General features: G+C 37.7%; 3 protein-coding genes across 4 annotated transcripts; 2 read left to right on the forward strand and 1 right to left on the reverse strand.

The window, feature by feature from the left end:
• LOC18776525 (protein WEAK CHLOROPLAST MOVEMENT UNDER BLUE LIGHT 1) lies at positions 33 to 3,028 on the forward strand. Of its 2 annotated transcripts, XM_020564632.1 has the most exons (3): positions 33 to 373; positions 469 to 592; positions 1,068 to 3,028. In XM_020564632.1, exons 2-3 carry the CDS (start codon positions 491 to 493, stop codon positions 2,796 to 2,798), a joined length of 1,833 nt encoding a protein of 610 aa, XP_020420221.1. In that variant the 5' UTR covers positions 33 to 373; positions 469 to 490; the 3' UTR covers positions 2,799 to 3,028. The 2 variants fall into 2 exon arrangements, with proteins under 2 accessions (XP_020420221.1, XP_007210275.1); XM_007210213.2 differs by having other exon boundaries at positions 33 to 592.
• Positions 6,855 to 10,694, forward strand: LOC18777096 (probable LRR receptor-like serine/threonine-protein kinase At1g74360). The gene is made up of 2 exons (XM_020564633.1): positions 6,855 to 7,132; positions 7,332 to 10,694. Exons 1-2 carry the CDS (start codon positions 7,003 to 7,005, stop codon positions 10,553 to 10,555), a joined length of 3,354 nt encoding a protein of 1,117 aa, XP_020420222.1. The 5' UTR covers positions 6,855 to 7,002; the 3' UTR covers positions 10,556 to 10,694.
• On the reverse strand, positions 10,758 to 16,038 carry LOC18775730. Its single transcript, XM_007209520.2, has 8 exons — positions 15,739 to 16,038; positions 12,870 to 13,185; positions 12,732 to 12,770; positions 12,360 to 12,637; positions 12,044 to 12,265; positions 11,844 to 11,942; positions 11,451 to 11,543; positions 10,758 to 11,370 (listed from the first exon to the last, which is right to left on the reverse strand). Exons 2-8 carry the CDS (start codon positions 13,183 to 13,185, stop codon positions 10,969 to 10,971), a joined length of 1,449 nt encoding a protein of 482 aa, XP_007209582.2. The 5' UTR covers positions 15,739 to 16,038; the 3' UTR covers positions 10,758 to 10,968.

The following is an 18,178-nucleotide window of genomic DNA, read 5'->3' on the forward strand; positions in this document are numbered from 1 at the left end:
CGAGAATGTGACGCTGATGAACATATGTTACACTTACGGTCGAATTAAAGATGTTTAGTTAGAAATTTTTAAGGTATATACCATCTTCAACAACTGGACTTGGGACAATTGCTTGCTTAGTCATCTATGTTCTTCTATATCCTTTATCCTTTGAGTTTTGAAGGAAATTAAACAGTTCCAAGCACTAGAAACCAAGGCTTTTGATTTTGGTGATCAATCCAAGGCACAGGCGGAACACAGACTGGAACTTTGTAGCATCCTCCAAAACCACATAAAACCATGATTCATTTTGTTATGTATCTCCAGAATTCTTGCTTGTTTCAGATAAGTTTTCCTCTGCTTCCTTTCTCCCCTTTCACTCACTCAATTTCAGGTACCATTCTTCAGCTTCCCATTAATGGATTTTGAGGTATAGTTTTTTTTTTAAAATACTAACATAAATTGTAATTGTGTCATTTTTGTTTCCAGGATATTCAATTGATTGGGAAGTATGGGAGAGATTGATACCAAACCAATTGAATCAGTCCAGGCTGCTTTGTCTTTGTTTGAAGAGAAGACTGATCACCGGAAAACCCGTTCTACCGGCACCGATGTAAGACCTGACCTTATATGTGTACCTGCCATTAACTTGTAGTTTCAAGATTAGAAGATTCTTTCTTTTAAGTTTGAATTGTGATATATGCATATGGTTTTTCTAGCCTAACTCATAGCTTTGTTTTTGGTTTATGCAACTATGCTGTGAATTTTAGAGATGTGATGTATGAGATTTGATCATTATTTTGTAATTTCTAGGGTTTCCAGTTTGAATTTTACGCAAGTCTCAAATTGTTAGTAGTTCTTTGAAATGCATATTTGAAGGTGATATATTTATGCATTGTGTCTAATCTACAAAAACTGTATTGCTCAACACATAAATCTTGTAATGAATTGTATGTAATTGTTTTCTTGATAGGCTGTTTTGGTATGCATTATGCACCTACCATATGGAAATCCTAAAATCTTGCAAATCCTACAAATAGTGATTGTATATTGACTAATTTTGTTGATCCTCCAACGTTCTTTTGCAGGAGGAGAGTGAGAAAGAGAGAGAGCTTGAAGGTGTTTTGAAGGATTTGGCTAATTACAAGGTACAACTGGAAGCAAAGGATGCCGCCTACATGCAAGTTCTTCTTAAGCTGCAACACCACCAGTACACAGCAGATGAACTTTCCATCCTGCTTCAAAACATTGAGGTTGAGAGAGATAGATACATAGAAGAAAGCAAAGAGGCTAGAACTCAGGTGCACCAACTTGAGTCCAAGGTGAGGGAGATGTCTGATCAGCTCTCAGACACTCTCAAGGTAAGGGAGCAGCTTATGCATGTTTTTAGTGAGTTGAAGGCCACACAAGCAGAGCTACTTAGCATGGAAACAGAACTCGCCGATGCCAGAGATTTGGAGCTCAAGGCTCTAACACAAGTGGAGCTGATGGAAACAGCGTTCGTCATGGAGAAAGAGAGGGCAGAAGAGCTTCTTAAACATGTCTCGGAGCTCAGTGAAGCCGTGGTTATGTCAAAGGTTGCTGCTATTGAAGCAGAGAAAGAGAAGTTGGTTTTATTGTCTGAGAAAGATGCTGAGATTGAGCTAGCTGCACAAGCTACTCTTCAAGCACAGGAGCAGCTAGAGGATGTGAGAAAACAAATAGGAATGATGGAGGAGTTGGAGGATCAGCTCCTTGCCAAGTCTTCATTCATTGATATGCTTCAATTGGAGATTAACCAGGTGAATGAACAACTTAGTTTTTCTGAGAAGGCTGCTTCTGATGGCATGAATGACTTGAAGCAGCTAGAAGAAGAGTTAGAAGTTAAGGAAAGAAAGATCTTGGACCAGGAAGGTTTCATTGAGGCACTAGAAATGGAGCTGAATCAATTAAAATTGGGGTTAATTAATGCAAATGAAGTAACCAATAGCTTGAAAAGTGATGTTGAAATTCTTACTGAAGAACTACAGAAGGCCAAAACTGAGATTGATGAGATCAAGGAAAGCGAAAACAAAGCACAGGTCGAGATAGCAATGCTGGAATCTGAGCTTCACAGAGGGAGGTCAAAAGTTGCCGCAGCAGAGGCAGCTGAAGCAAGAACTGAGAATGTCAAGTCTGGCTTGTACCTAGCAATTCAGCAACTAGCAATAGAAGCAGAGACCGCCAAGAAGGAAAACAGAATGTTAAAGCAAGGAGCAGATAGTTTAGAGGAAGAAAATCATGACCACTCTATCCTTGTTGATCCTCATTTTGAGAAACATTCTCAGGAAGATGTTGTGGTTTCTAGAATCGATGAACTGAACCCTGAAGCAGAAGAGAGAACTGATAAGAATGAGGCCCAAGTAACAATTTCTTTGAAGGAATACGAGTCCTTGATTAAGAAGGCTGAGCAGGCTGATCAAATTCCTTTGCCATTGGAGGAAGGCTTTAGTCAGTTAAGCTTAAGCACCATGGAAGAGGAGTCTGAGTTGGAATGTTTGAAGAAGGAGTTGGAAGCTGCAATGGAAAAGGTAGCGCAATTCCGCAACCGGGCTGAACAGGCTGCTACTAGGGCTGATCTTGCTGAGAAAGCTAAAGCGGGACTAGAGGACCAGATAAGGATTTGGCGACAAGTGAAGCAAAAGAGAAGAGCTGCTCTTGCTGCACTTACGGAGGTATCTACTCCTAAACAATTCAGCCCTCCTCCATATGAGTCCCCTAAACAACTTAGCCCTCCTGCATCCGAAGAAACACAAAAAATATGTCCGCCTTTGGGTAAGATACTTAACATGAAATTCTAGTTGTTCTTGGTTAAGTTTAGGCCAGCTAATTGTTCATGTGACTGGCAAATACTGCTTGTTGAATTCATTTGTTTTCTAAGGTTAGTGTATCAGAACGTTGGATCAATAATGCCAATTTCTTAGTGTGCTTATTCGTTTTATCCATGTAAATGTATTCCTTATGCTGCCGTTGCACGTCTTCATCTTGTACATCTTCTTTTTTTATTATTTATAAGTGACCATTTTCTATACTAGAAGGTTCATTTAAACTTAACAAATAGGCATTTTGTTGCAATTTTACACTTCAAGCACAAACGATGTTTCGAAGGAAGATGCTGACATTAGTCAAAACTAATTGTTCAAGTAACTTTCGATGCTCTCCGAAACAGAACAACCTCAGGCAGCTGCTTCACCAAAGCAACAATCTTCCACCTTAATATAACTCAGGTTCCTAAGCTTAATAACCAACTACAGTCAATTATGACTTGAAACTCTCCAATATTACTGCTGCTGCTCATTCACTAAGTTCCATTAGGCTTCGTTGTCCTCGAATTCAAAGTAGCTAGCAGAAAAAGTTTGTAACATATCAGTTTGCACACTATGGCACATTGAGCAGACATAGCACAAAATTTTGATCCAATTAGTTTCTTGTGCACTGCCAGTGCAGTTAAAGAGGTTATGATATGGATGAGAGCAGTACAGGGCCATTTAAGCCAAAATGGATTTAGGGTATGTTTCTACTTAGAAGCACTTTTTCTAGAAGAACCTCTCAAACAGATCCTTGGTATTAGAATTTTGAACATGGGGTTTAGGGTTTTAGCTATAGCATGAACATAGTTGATAGTCATAGTGTGAACTGTGAACTTAATTTCTTTATTCATATACTATTATGGTCCAGTCTCCAGTCTTTAAAGTATACAAGTTTGAACATGAAACTATGAGTGCATATTTTAGACCAAAATGATCACAACTTTCTGCACACGGGTGGGGTGGGGATTGTTGTACATAATTGACCATAGATTAGCAATTAATAATCTTATAATTAATGCACTAATTGAGTTGTATTTTGATTAAAGACACATGATTCACGGATCTTGAACATAGTTTGTAACACAAACCTTTAGTGTAGTGGATAGGCAAAAGTTGAGGAAGTTGCGGTTTTGGTGTTACAATTGGGTTAGGCTTACTTTGTTCTTAATATATATATGGTTTAGCTAATCTATTTTGGCTTTGAAATTGAATAGCCACCTCAAACTTATCTTGATCTTGCAAAGTTTTCAACTTTATGATTCAGTAAATTATATGTTTTGTGTCTTCTTTTAGGGATTTTATATTTAGAGAAAATATCATCAATTGTGCGCCGTATAGTTACTATGATCTTGTCTCCAAACATCTGAGATTTATTAACTAAAAATAAATTCCCTTTCAAAGTTTCCGTGATCTTGTCTCGGGTTGGGTTATTATCTTTGTTTAGATTTCTTTAAATTGTCTAGTTGAATAATTGAGCAACTCATGAAAAAAAGTTTGACATTGATTCTCTTCCTTTCCTAACCTCAGTCCAAAGCTCTGTTTTTGCATGCTAATATTTAAATGCACAAGGGCGGCCAATATGCATCAAATTTCAAATCCAATTATAAAATATTTTGCAGAATTTTTGGCTGAGAGATATAAACTAGATGGAACTCCAAATATATATATATATATATATGATTAAAATCTCTAAACTCATCTCAATGATTTATATAAATATAAGAGGCAAGAACTCAGTTTCTATATGTCCACATTCGATTACCTCATCACTACTAGAGGATAAGTGCTAGCTTCAAAACATTTCATTATCTTGTTGTCACACGCTTAATTTCTTGTTAATATTAATTTATCTAGTGGCAAATTAGAAATTAGCTCTCTCTATAGTCCAACAAATGTTTTTTTTTTTTTGGGGGGGTGCCCATTTCTTTATTTTATTTCATTTATTTATATTGAAATGCTTAAGTTTGACTCTATACTGCTTGGCATTTTCTTTATTTTTATTTTTATTTTTATGAATTTGAAGGGTTCTTTTATGTACAATAACATGAATATAAAGGCTTCTTAGAGGATCATTGTATTTATATAAAATAAAATAAAATAAAAAAGCTTGCGATTGTGGGTTTGTGATCACAACACTCCAACTAGAAGAACAAAGAACAAAGCTCTCTCTCTCCCACAGATTCTCACCCAACAAAGATTAACATAAATAGTTGACAAAACAAAGTCTTCCACTTTGACTTTGAATTTATTAATTACTTGATTAAAATATGAATTATGATATAATTAAATCAAGCAAACAGTGACTGCCCAGGTCCCCCAAGTACATGTACATGGAATAGTTTCCCTAGCTTTGCCGTGAACCCAAATCAAAGATGACGACTGTTGGCCGACCCAGATGATATTTGCATGGCCCACTTACCTTTGAAAACTCATCACAAGCCTCTCTCAAGGACAAGCCATATCATGTCTTGGCTTAGAAACTAAATAAAACCATGAAAATGAAAACAAATGAAAAACATGTTCTTTGACCGGTTACTTTGATTTCCAAGGAAATTTACATGCAGAAGCAATTTACAAGTCTTTAATGTCATTTTCTTCGTAAATTTTCTGTCTGCTTTGTCTGGGACTTTTCACTTAAATATTACTCTTCCTTGAAGGTACGTTTGGTTGCCCAGAAACAAATAATTCTTCTGCAGAATAGTAGATCGTGTGCACAGTTGAACAAGACCAACAAGCAGATGTGCTCCTCAGATAGTCAAGGTCCCATCTAGAAGTTTTTTTTTTGTGTGGATAACCTCCCATCTAGAAGTCGTTGGGAAGTATTCTGCTATTGTCTTATATACAAAAGGTTATTTATTCTGCTATTATATATGTATTTATTATGTCACTATATCATAAGCAGCCAAAGATTCTGATTTTGACCACATCATGGTTGGCTTCAAGTTTTGAACTCTTGAGCCCCAAATCTCTTTATGATTTGGGACACCATTTGCAGTCTTTATTTAATTGAACACCTTGTGTTAGATCAAAATGAGAAGTTATTACCAAAGAATTATTCATGCAGGGTGTACTTATTTTTTCATGCAGATTAATAAATAATTATTTCATGTTTGTCTCTTTTTTTTGAATTTAAATCTTTGTTAGGTGAGCAGATATGTGCTTAACTAAATCGACTAAAGCGGATGTGCTCTCCACTTAATATCCGAGTTCGAATCTCCTCTCCTTAGTTTATATTAGATTAAAATAGAATATTGTTTATATAAAATATAATAAAAAATCTTTGTTAGGTGAGCCACCAACTTTAGCATACGCAAATTGTACCATATGCTAATGATATTGTACCCTGCATTCCAAGATTTGTCTTCCTAAGATTTGAAAACAATCATCATGCAAACTATTACTATTATTAATTGGATTTTAACATGAAGGAAACGGGTCTAACTCAACTTCTATGTGGAGAAAATTTTACAGTGAGGGTAATTATGATTTTCTCAAAGGTTTTGCATCAAATTCCAAAACCATGGGTGTCCTTTGACTATGAAAATTATTATTCCTTTTGTCTAACTTTGCTTGGGTTGGTAAAGCAAACACAACCAACACGATCACCTTATTTTCTCATTTATATTATTATTTATAGCATATGATTTCTCCAAATACTACAAATAAAAATAAAATAAAGAAAATGTCAATTCTAGAATCCAAAACAAACCAACGTGAAAGCATATAAGACATGGACATGGGACTCTTTTTTCGGTGTGTCTTTTCTCTCTCTCTCTCTCTCTCTCTCTCTCTCTCTCTCTCTCTCTCTCCTGGGTCCTGAGTCAAATGCCAAGCCGGTTTAAGTGAACCGGTCAACATGGGCGGCTCAACGGCCCCTTACCTCATTCCCAGCAAGCAATTCTTGTATTAGTAATAGTAGAGCTTTCACTAATCAACGCAATTAACCAACATCGTTAACATTTTCAACCAATAATCAATTCTCTAATATTATATTAAATCACTTAAATATAATTTAAAAAAAGAAGAAAAAGTCATTGTTCTAAGGTCTGGTTTCGTGTACATATGCAGGCTCTGTCTTCAAAGACATTCCAACATGTTCAACTTCCACACGCACATTCATAACCTGTAAATTATAATTCTTTAATTTTTTTTTCTTGTTTTTATGAGAAAATTGTTCATGCGACTCTAGCAATTGATGAACACCAAAGCTTTTGCAAACAACAATCCGAGAGGCCAGAAGATCATGCACTGCTCAAACAAGGAGACTAATTCATGGGTCATATTGTCTTCCATATTCTTAGCCCTCCTTGTCTTGATCACAGCAGGTACATGTTGAGATTTTCGAGAATTTTTTTTTTATATGGGCAGTTTTGTTTTCTGTTTTTAATTTAAACCCATGTGATCGTTTCCCGATGATGATTCTTTACAGCTGCAAATATGTGCAGGCAATCATAGGTTAGTTTTTCGAGGATTCTGTTCTGTTTATAATAACAAATACAAATTTGTTGTTTTTGTCTTTGACAGAAGCTTCTGTTGTTGCCGGAGATTCTCTAGACACAGACAGAGAAGTTCTGCTAAGCCTTAAAGCATTTCTGCAACAACATAACCCAGTAAATCAAGGCCAATACTCACAATGGAACCAGCACAGCAACAACCCCTGCAAGTGGCATGGAGTTACATGCAACAATGACACGAGAGTCAGTGTCGTTGAGCTCTCCAACAACGAAATCACCGGTGAGATTTTCCCAAACTTCTCGGCACTCACAGCACTTTCACACCTCGACCTCTCCACAAACACTCTAAGCGGAGCTCTCCCAGAGGACCTCAGTAAATGCCACAGCCTCAAATACCTCAATTTATCGCATAACATTATTGACAGTGAGCTCAACTTAAATGGATTGAATCAGTTGGAGGTTCTTGATTTGGCTGTCAATAGGTTTAATGGGGATTTGCAGATGAGCTTTCCTGGAATTTGCAATAATCTGGTGGTTGTTAATATTTCAGAAAATAACTTAACTGGTAGGATTGATCACAGTTTTGATGACTGCTTGAAATTGCAGTACTTGGATTTGAGCGCAAACTATTTTAGTGGAGAGATATGGAATGGATTCACCAAGCTTAGGGAATTTTCAGTAGCTGAAAACTATCTTAGTGGGACTATTTTGCCATCCATTTTCACAAATAACTGTAGCTTGGTAGTTTTGGACCTGTCAGAAAATGGTATTTCTGGTGGAGTTCCAGCAGAGATTTCAAAATGCCAGAGGTTGGTCATATTGAATCTCTGGGGAAATAATTTTACAGGATCAATTCCGTCTGAGATTGGAAGGATTTCGAGTCTGCAAGCTTTGTTCTTGGGCAACAACAGTTTCTATAGAGTGATCCCAGAAACCCTTTTGGATTTGAACAACTTGACCTTCTTGGACTTGAGTAGGAACAATTTTGGAGGGGATATACAAGATATTTTTGGGAGATTCAGACAGGTGAAGTTTCTTGTATTGCACTCAAATTCATACACCGGCGGTATATATTCGTCTGGAATTCTCAAGCTTCTTAATATTTCAAGGTTAGACCTCAGCCGCAACAACTTTACAGGTCCTTTACCAGTTGAAATTGCTCAAATGCCAAAATTGAAGTTCTTGATCCTTGCCTACAATCAATTCAATGGAACTATACCACCAGAGTATGGAAACATTCCGTCCCTCCAAGCACTGGACCTTTCCTTCAACAACCTAACTGGTGCAATTCCCAGCACCCTAGGAAACTTGAGCTCTCTGTTGTGGTTGATGCTTGCAAACAATTTGCTATCTGGTCCAATTCCACAGGAGTTAGGAAATTGTACTAGCTTGTTGTGGCTTAATCTTGCCAACAACCTGCTCTCTGGTCCAATCCCATCTGAATTGACAAAGATTGGGAAAAATGTTAAGCCAACATTTGAAACAAATAATCTGGACAATGATCAGATCATACCTGGATCAGGGGAGTGCTTAGCAATGAAGAGATGGATTCCTGCAGATTACCCTCCATTCAGTTTTGTGTATACAATCCTCACTAGGAAGAGTTGTCGAAGCATATGGGATCGGCTACTTAAAGGAAATGGCCTCTTTCCCATATGTGCTGCTGGTTCTGCAGTAAGAACACTTCAAATCTCTGGTTATCTTCAACTGAGTGGGAATCAGCTTTCAGGTCAGCTACCTCCTGATATTGGTAAGATGCAAAATTTTAGTATGATAAACTTGGGTTTCAATAAATTCAATGGAGAACTGCCTGCAAAAATTGGTCAGTTGCCACTTGTAGTGTTCAACATCAGTATGAACAATTTTTCAGGTCAAATCCCAATGCAAATTGGGAATATTAAGTGCATGCAGAATCTTGATATGTCCTACAACAATTTTTCTGGCACCTTCCCTGTGAGCTTAAACAGCTTGACTGAACTAAGCAAGTTCAACATTTCATACAATCCACTCATATCTGGTGTAATTCCTTCAAGTGGGCAATTGGCAACATTTGAGAAGGACTCTTACCTTGGTGACCCCCTCCTGAAACTTCCACCGTTCATTGACAACTCCACAGATGGACGAGCAAAGAAATCAAATGTGAACCTTAAAAGGCCTACAAAGTTTGCTGCATATATGGTGGTCTTGGCTCTACTACTTGCTGTCTTGATATGTGGAGTTTTGTCACTTGTAGTCTGCTTATTTGGGAAGAGCCCTGCAGAGCAACCAGGATATCTGTTGCAGGACGTCAAATACCGGCATGACTTGGCCTCAAGTTCCACCGGTTCATCACCATGGCTATCAGATACCGTGAAGGTCATTCGTTTGGACAAAACAGCATTTACACATGCTGACATTTTGAAAGCTACGTGCAATTTTTCTGAAGAGAGGATATTAGGGAAGGGAGGGTTTGGGACAGTGTACCAAGGAGTATTGCCTGATGGGAGAGTAGTAGCCGTGAAGAAGCTTCAAAGAAAAGGGCTTGAAGGTGAAAGAGAATTCAGAGCTGAAATGGAGGTTCTTAGTGGAAATGGCTTTGGCTGGCCTCACCCAAACCTTGTAACTCTTCATGGCTGGTGCCTTTATGGATCAGAAAAAATACTAGTCTATGAGTACATGGAAGGTGGGAGCTTGGAGGATCTTGTGTCCGATAGAGTAAGACTAACATGGCACAGACGCGTTGATGTGGCGGTTGATGTTGCTCGAGCCTTGGTGTTTCTACACCACGAGTGCTTCCCCGCAATCGTGCACCGAGACGTGAAGGCTAGCAATGTGCTGCTGGATAAGGATGGAAAGGCTAGAGTTACAGATTTTGGGTTGGCAAGAATAGTGGATGCGGGGGATAGTCATGTGAGCACAATGGTGGCAGGGACAGTTGGTTATGTTGCACCAGAATATGGGCAGACATGGCAAGCCACAACAAAAGGGGATGTGTACAGTTATGGAGTGCTGGCAATGGAGTTGGCAACTGGGAGGAGGGCAGTGGATGGAGGAGAGGAGTGCCTTGTAGAATGGGCAAGAAGGGTAATGGGAAATGGACGGCCCGGATTCAATAGATCTGTGATACCAGTTATGCTTATGGGGTCTGGGCTTCTTGATGGGGCAGAGGAGATGTGTGAGCTGCTTAAGGTTGGCATAAAGTGCACAGCCGAGGCACCACAGTCAAGACCAAACATGAAGGAGGTGTTAGCTATGCTAATCAAGATATCCAGCACCCAAGGGGATTTCAATTATGGTTCCCCTCCTCCATTTTGATTTTAAATTCTAGTTTCTGTCAAAAAAGCATTACATAGTTTGCAAAGTAATTTAATTTCATACTCAAATTTTATTTATGTAATTCTTCTTGTAAACAAACATGATTCATTATGCTAAAGAATCCCCTCAATTTTGCCCATATATAAACTCGTGTGAAGTGCTACAAATTCTGTTGAATCTTACCATCAAATTGTGAAACATGTTTTTCCATTGACAAAAGCATTCTATTAATCTGATGGAGAATACATAGAGTACCTAACATATTACTAAACAAAACAAAATATGTCTACCAAGATACCAAGTGTCCAAAGCTGTCAACATGATATATGAGTAGCAAATATGCTAGGTGAAACATATCAAAATACTATTATCCTAATGAAGTTATATAACAGGTGAAACATATCAAAATACTACTATCCTAATGAAGAATGGTCGCGATCCTCATCATCAACATGCTGTGTCTCTGGTGTTACTAGAAAATCAGCTGGGGGTGGTATAAACCCGGGAACTACGCTTGATATCTGTTGCACAATTTTCTGTAGATAATTTTGCGTTGCCTCCCTAGCTGTCCTCTCTGCTACCAACTGATCCTCCAATTGTTGCAATCTAGTTGATGATGCCAAGGACGAAGAAGACCCACGAGCTAGGCCAAATCCCAACCTGCGTTTCTGCCTACCTGGCTTCTTGCCAAGTACATCTATCACAATATTATGTCCAGCATCTTGATCAGCAATTGACATCTCATCTGGTGAGGTGCCCTCAGGATACTCCTTTGCTAACTCAAGATACTCATTCTTCTTCGCCACCATCTCATCCTTCAAAAAAATAAAAAAACATGTTGTAATAATCATACATTGAGTGGTTGAGATTGCACAATAAATATACAAACACTTACATGTTTAGCTTTGGCCGTCTCATTGGTCCATTGCTTGTTTTTCCCAGCATAGGCCTTCTCAAAAGCGTCTATCTCTGCAAATTGAGAACCCTCCTATAATACCAAAAGAAGAAAATAAAAATAAAAATTGTTTGTCAAGATTTGAAACACCGACAATCAATCTTATATAAAGATTTGAAACACCGACAATCAATCTTATCATATCAGATTTCCATCCTCAAATTCATACATGAAAACATTGAGCCATGAGGAAAGAAAATCACACAACTTTGCTGCAAAACAATTGCAGTTGCAATGCAGCTATTAAATATTCATAATCCAAATGCATCATAGCAATATTTTCAACATTGTCAAATCAAACATCAAATTGCCAAAAACCAATATATAAATTACCTCTGCGCACTGCATCACAAGGTGTGAGAATGATAATGAACCAGCACGATGCTCCATTTTCTTTTTTGACCGATTTGCTTTATTCGCATTTGACGCTCTCTGCACAGTTACAAATTCCAAAATTTGTTAGTGCAATATAACATGAAATTAATATTAAGAGTAGATTTATTATTTATTAAGTAGTGCAATAATATAATTACCAAAAAATCCTGGGACTGAAAGTGATCACACAAATATTCCCATTCATGTACTGCATCTCTCTCAATTATCTCCAACGGTGGGTTGGCCAAAGCCTCCTCAGGAGATGAGAAAAGCTGAAAGTGCTTATGCAACTCGTGCTTGAAGTCCCTAAACCGCCTAGCCATGACCAAATCAATATAACCACGAAGACCAACCATGTCCAAGTCTATATCAAAGTTGACCTGCAATTAATTACAAAAAAGATGTAACAATTAAACATTGCATTTGGAGAAAAATAAAAACAAAATCTTAATTTTTAACATAAAATACACTCACACTGATCTGATCAGCAAGGTCCTTCTTCTGATCTTCAGGAACGTCCTCCCAATATCCATGATTCATTGGACAGTTGCTCCGGATAATGGCCCCAATGTCATGTGACAGCAAGCTAGAAATCTTCAAATCCACAGGTTCATCATATTTCGGATGAAAAATAACCTTGATCCTGTGATTAGATGTGCGCACGATGCGAGTGGTCTTCACAGCTTTACATGCCCCCCTAACCCCCTTTCTACGGGGACGCTGCTCTGTGTCTCGAATGGTCGGAAGACGACCTGCATGTGCAATTGCAAATGTCCATTATGCATAATTAAAGTATAACATCAAGGATTATTGCAACAAGCAACTTGAAAAAAAGTAACCACTTACCAGAGCCATTTTCAGCACTACTTGAGTCAATCATGTCATCTGCAATTGAAAAAAAAAACACTTTATTTTATAGTTCTGAACATTAAAAACAAAACAAAACAAAAATAAGAAAAACTGAACTTCAATCAATTTTCTTACCAGCTGATGAGGAGGTGGCATGCCTAGTTCGATTAGGGTGCCTGTGACGAGAACTCGCTCTCATTGGAGGATGGGGTGGTGGAGAAAGAGTCCCGCTGGAGGACTGAGCCTGAGTGGGTGAAAGACGGCCTGTAGAGACTGTCGGAGGTTGAGTCGGAGATGCGGACTGAGTCTGAGTGAGGGAAAGACGGCCTGTAGAGACTGTCGGAGATACAGACTGAGTCTGAGTGGGTGAAAGACGGCCTGTAGAGACTGTCGGAAGTTGAGTCGGAGCTGCGGGACGAGACAAATGTTGTTTCTTTGAAATCGAAGACATCTGCAGAAAAAGGAAAAACAATTTATAAGTACCATATCATTGAGAACTGAAATACAAAATTTCATAACAGATTAATGCAAACAAGAACGAGAAGATTGATTCGAATTCAGATGATAAAAATAAAAATAAAAAAGGGGTACGTAGCACAGTCCTCCTGACCAACATATATAACTGACAACAGCACACTATTTAATCATAGGATTGGGTAGCTAAATTTTTTCTTGTCTGACGGTAGCTGATTAAAGAACAAAGAAACAGACGGTGCCTCAAGCAATTGGCCCATCTGGTTCAACATGGACCGCCAAGAAACGATAATGGATACGTATACAAACAAAAAACAAATATTGTAACTTATTCAAGTCCTGTGCAGAACAGAAGACAAGCTCCAACTTTCCCAGAACCCAACCTACGACATTTAGTAACTAAAAAAAAAAAAAAACAAGAACTTATAAACAAATGTCAACAATGTTATCATCTCGACATTGCATATGACAAGAACAAAGGATTTTTTTAGCTAATGGATATTATAAACTACACATGTGAGATAGTTTACTCTCTGTTATATGTCACTCCAATCTGAAATCGATGAACTTTTCTAAGTTCAATGCTTACAAATTTCAGGAAGCTCTTAGCGAGCTATCAAAACATAACCGAGCATGCATAAGGCAACTATATTTTCTCCACTCTTAAGGATTGAAACATGGAGCTTGTTGTTTTGTTTGGCCTTCCGCATACACATGCTAGACTTCATATTGTCTCATATATATGCCTAGTTGGTAACCCTCTTCATTAGTGCAATATACTAAATAGTGAGGAAGATCCCCTACCTATTTATGAAATTTACACGGTTAGCAGTAGTTAAGTCAGCATAAAATTCATGTGCATCAGTGAAATTACAAGATTCATGCCCACCATCGATCATATAATCAGCGTTCTTTTCAAATTGTCCTTCACTAGTACGTAGCATCAAGAACCTTAGAATGACATGGGAGAGAGAGAGAAAGGGGTGAGCAATAGAGAGATGTACATGGGAGCCTCAGTGTGTGTTGATGGTGTCGATACTATCCCTATAATGAGTATTAAAAGAAGGATAATTTGGGCATTTCATACTAGTTCAACACTAAATTTGTAACTAAGTTACCACAACGTAAGTGATTTGCATCCCTTCTATTAGGAAGCATGGGCATGCAAAAAGATAGTGAGAGTACACCTTGAATTAAAATGATAAACAAAAATATTTCCTTTCCAATATATCAATTTTAGAACTACCAATTTCGGTGACACTATTATAAAGGAATACATGTCAATATATTCCTCTAAATTTCAAACGACATGAAGCTAGTTTTGACTTTCTATGACCATCTTCTCTAATTTAAAGGTTCATATTCCAACGGTCAAATATGTTTTGGGATTCTGGTTTATGATGCACACATTATCCACCGAATTCAAAGTTAATGTTGCATTGACAACTGTTTCATCCATCCATGAGATCCTGTTTTAAAGGTGAACAGTATACATATATACATGGGGAACAACTGTCCCCTATCCGATAAGTTATTTTTTTCTACAATATTCCCCCCCTTTTTTTTTTCTTGGTCAAATATTTCCCAAAATTTCACCAAGGTGTTTTTAATAAGAGCCCTCTTGTTAGCTATTTAGTTACCCAATAAATGATATAAAATATCAAATTTGTCTAACTTGAATACATTATATAGAAATTTATTTAGCTATTAGAGAGAATCATGCTCTTTAACGGCTGATTTCATAGGTGGTGAACTCAAATAGGTGCAGGTAGATGAACTAGACAAAAGAAGTATAGAATCAGATAAAGCTGAGGAAAAATCATTTGCCAAGTGAGCTCAAGACTGATTAATCCCATAAATCAACTTTAAAAAAACATAGAAGCACAAAAAATCTGTCATGATTGTTTGCAAGCCCTGGAAAATTAAAAACCTAGTTATCCACTGTCTAATCTAAAGGCAAAAACACTAAACACTACCAGGACTGAGGTACTTAAGCAAACAACTTATAGGCCAAAACTTACTGGGACTACAAGCATACAAAAACCTCAATGCCAAAACAGAGACTGTAACCCAACAATACTAAACAGCCCACAGTCAAACACAAACATTACAGGGACTCTTAACCAGAGAGTCAGAGCATACACCTTTAATGCTGGAAGAGGCAGCAAATAGTTGTCAAAATGAGAGCCAATGGAAATACAAGCAAAAAAGACACCCAAGTTGTCATAGACTGCCATTATAAAATTCCTCCAGTCCACATGAATTAACAGACTAAAAAGAGTTCTAAACGAGAGAAAGTAGGAAAAATAATGAGAAAAAACTGCACATTGTCATGTTGAAAGAGCTAATAGGTTTCAACATTAAAACCAAAGGAAAATTTATATAGATACAACAAACTTGTTATCACATATGAATCAACATGATGAACAATAGAAACAACTAAGCATAAGACCGATAACAAAGACATTTGCCAACATACCTTCAACGTATAAAAAAAATAACTGAAAAAGGAGTGGGCATTCGATTTTACCTGTACGCAGTGGCGGACGCACGTTGGGACAAGAGGGGTCACACGATCCCTTGGAATGCCGGAAATCTAGCCGTTGACTCCACCAGCGACCCCTTAGCCGTTATCTGAGCGACCCCTTGTGTGCAAGGTGCTCGATGAAAGTCCCCTGTGGGCTTGCCTTGCGCTGCTCTCTAAACTTTTTCCAGACGCAGCTGATCGGATCTGGCAGCACCACGACTTGAATTTTTTTTGGGTTGCAGAGGCAGCGAAGAAGATGATGTCGGTGATTTGCCTAGCTTATGCCTCATTTTAGTTTAAACTCACCGTTTCACTAGTTGTAGGTTTTTAAAAAACGTCTGGGCCATGTATAAGTCTGGCCCAAATGTTTCTTAATAACCTGTGGGTCTTTTTAAAAGGTTTGGCCCAAATGTTTTTTAATTAAACCTTTTAGTCTATACCCAGTGATATATTTAACCAATATATTAGTACAATAGCAATTTATAAAAATTAATAAATATATTATTTTAATTTTCGTATACGTACTCATATCCTAATTTTTGGAGAATTAAATAAATGTTCTATCTTTATGCTTTTTAGTGTTTTTTTTTTAAATTAAAAAAATTTCAACACTTTTACTTTTTGACCACTTAGACCGAGAATCCTAGATCCACCACTGCTTGTACGGCAACCAAGAGTCAGAGAAACCAATCCTATTGCTGAAAACCTAAAGAGATAAACAGAAAAATCATAAAGAATCGAAGGTTTTGCAGAGGGAGGAGAATCGTATGTCAGTGGGTTTGTGTGATTTCCGAGAAGAGTTAAGTGAGGGGTGAGGTAGAAAGAAGAGGAAATGCCAATCATCTTGGTTATGAATAGGGTTTGTGTGATTTCCGAGAAGAGTTAAGTGAGGGGTGAGGTAGAAAGAAGAGGAAATGCCAATCATCTTGGTTATGAATAGGGTTTGTGTGATTTCCAAGAAGAGTTAAGTGAGGGGTGAGGCAGAGAGAAGATGAAATGCCAATCGTCTTGGTTATGAACAGGGTTTGTGTGATTTCCGAGAAGAGTTAAGTGAGGGGTGAGGCAGAGAAAAGATGAAATGCCAATCGTCTTGGTTCTAAATAGGGTCCAGCACGTGTCGGGCCATTTTGCCGCTTAACTCAAAATTGTTTCTCGCTAAAGAAACAAAACGATGTCGTTTACATGAGTGAATTTCTTTTCCTGTTTTCTATCCCGACAAACAAATTAAATCCATCAGCTATAGTCGTCCATAAATTTTGCAATGCGTGGGTCTCCCGTGCTTTTCCTCCTAAAGAAATAAACAAAAACAGTTTTGCTGACTTACGTGTTTCTATCACGACGATGGATCAAAGTTGTGGCGGCAAAACTAATATTCCACATAGGGCTGATCACTGGTCGGGTCGGGCCGGTTATGGGCCCAAACCGCACGCCAACTCGGGCCTTGTCGGCAGGCCCAAATGCTAAACCTTGGACCTCTTTTTTAGGCCCATTTTCGAATTAAGTCGGAACCCGAGTTAGGCGGGCCGTGTTGCTTCGATTCGGGTATTTGCCGAGGCCCAACAAAAGCAACAATTGAAGTTTTTTTATTTATAAGTTTTCCAGGCCCATTCTGTTTTTTTGGTCAGATTTCAACAATTCAAGTTTTGACAATTCTTGTACAGTTTTTCCAGTTTCTCCAACTCTGCATATCTAAAGTTTTCATCATTCAAATACTTAAAAAAAACCTTAAAACCATAGCAAATCATCATCCACCACACATCTCCAAATACAGAAATTAATAATTACAGTCCATAGCAAATTGTGAGAGTAATCTCAATCACAATTTGCATATTTACAAAGTTCAAAAGAAAATCTAAATAAAAACAAATAAATTTCCATTACATATACACATACAATTCCATGAGTTGTTTCATATTCATATTAGATTTTCACCTCTGCACAAAGAAAGAAAAAATAGTTAGTAAACATATGAATTAATAACACAAAGAAACTACAAATTATGATTAATGTAGAAAAGAAAGAAAACCTTTTTCCACTTTTCCAAAGCTTGGTAGAAATCTAACTCCTCCAATGTGGGTTCTTTGTAGTAGCTAAACTCTTCTACCCTTAACCAATCACTACAACAAATCAATGCCTTCACGGTTTTTGGAGTTAATGAACTCCTAAAGGGATCTACAACTCTTTTTCCCATGCTAAAAGAACATTCCGAAGCCACAGTTGATGCTTGGACAACAAATACATCTTTTGCAACATTGGAAAGTATTGGAAATTTTTTAGCATTCTACTTCCACCAATCAAGCAATTTGAACTCATCATTGGTAAGATTCACGGGAGGTTCCAATAGGTATTTATCAATCTCATTTCTTATCTCAACAACATCCTTATCTCTCCTTGACTTTAAGAACTTTTGTAACCTTGATGATTTAGTAACATCATTGTTCAC

The sequence above is a fragment of the Prunus persica genome, chromosome G5 (genome assembly GCF_000346465.2).
Source record: "Prunus persica cultivar Lovell chromosome G5, Prunus_persica_NCBIv2, whole genome shotgun sequence".
Classification (NCBI taxonomy): domain Eukaryota; kingdom Viridiplantae; phylum Streptophyta; class Magnoliopsida; order Rosales; family Rosaceae; genus Prunus; species Prunus persica.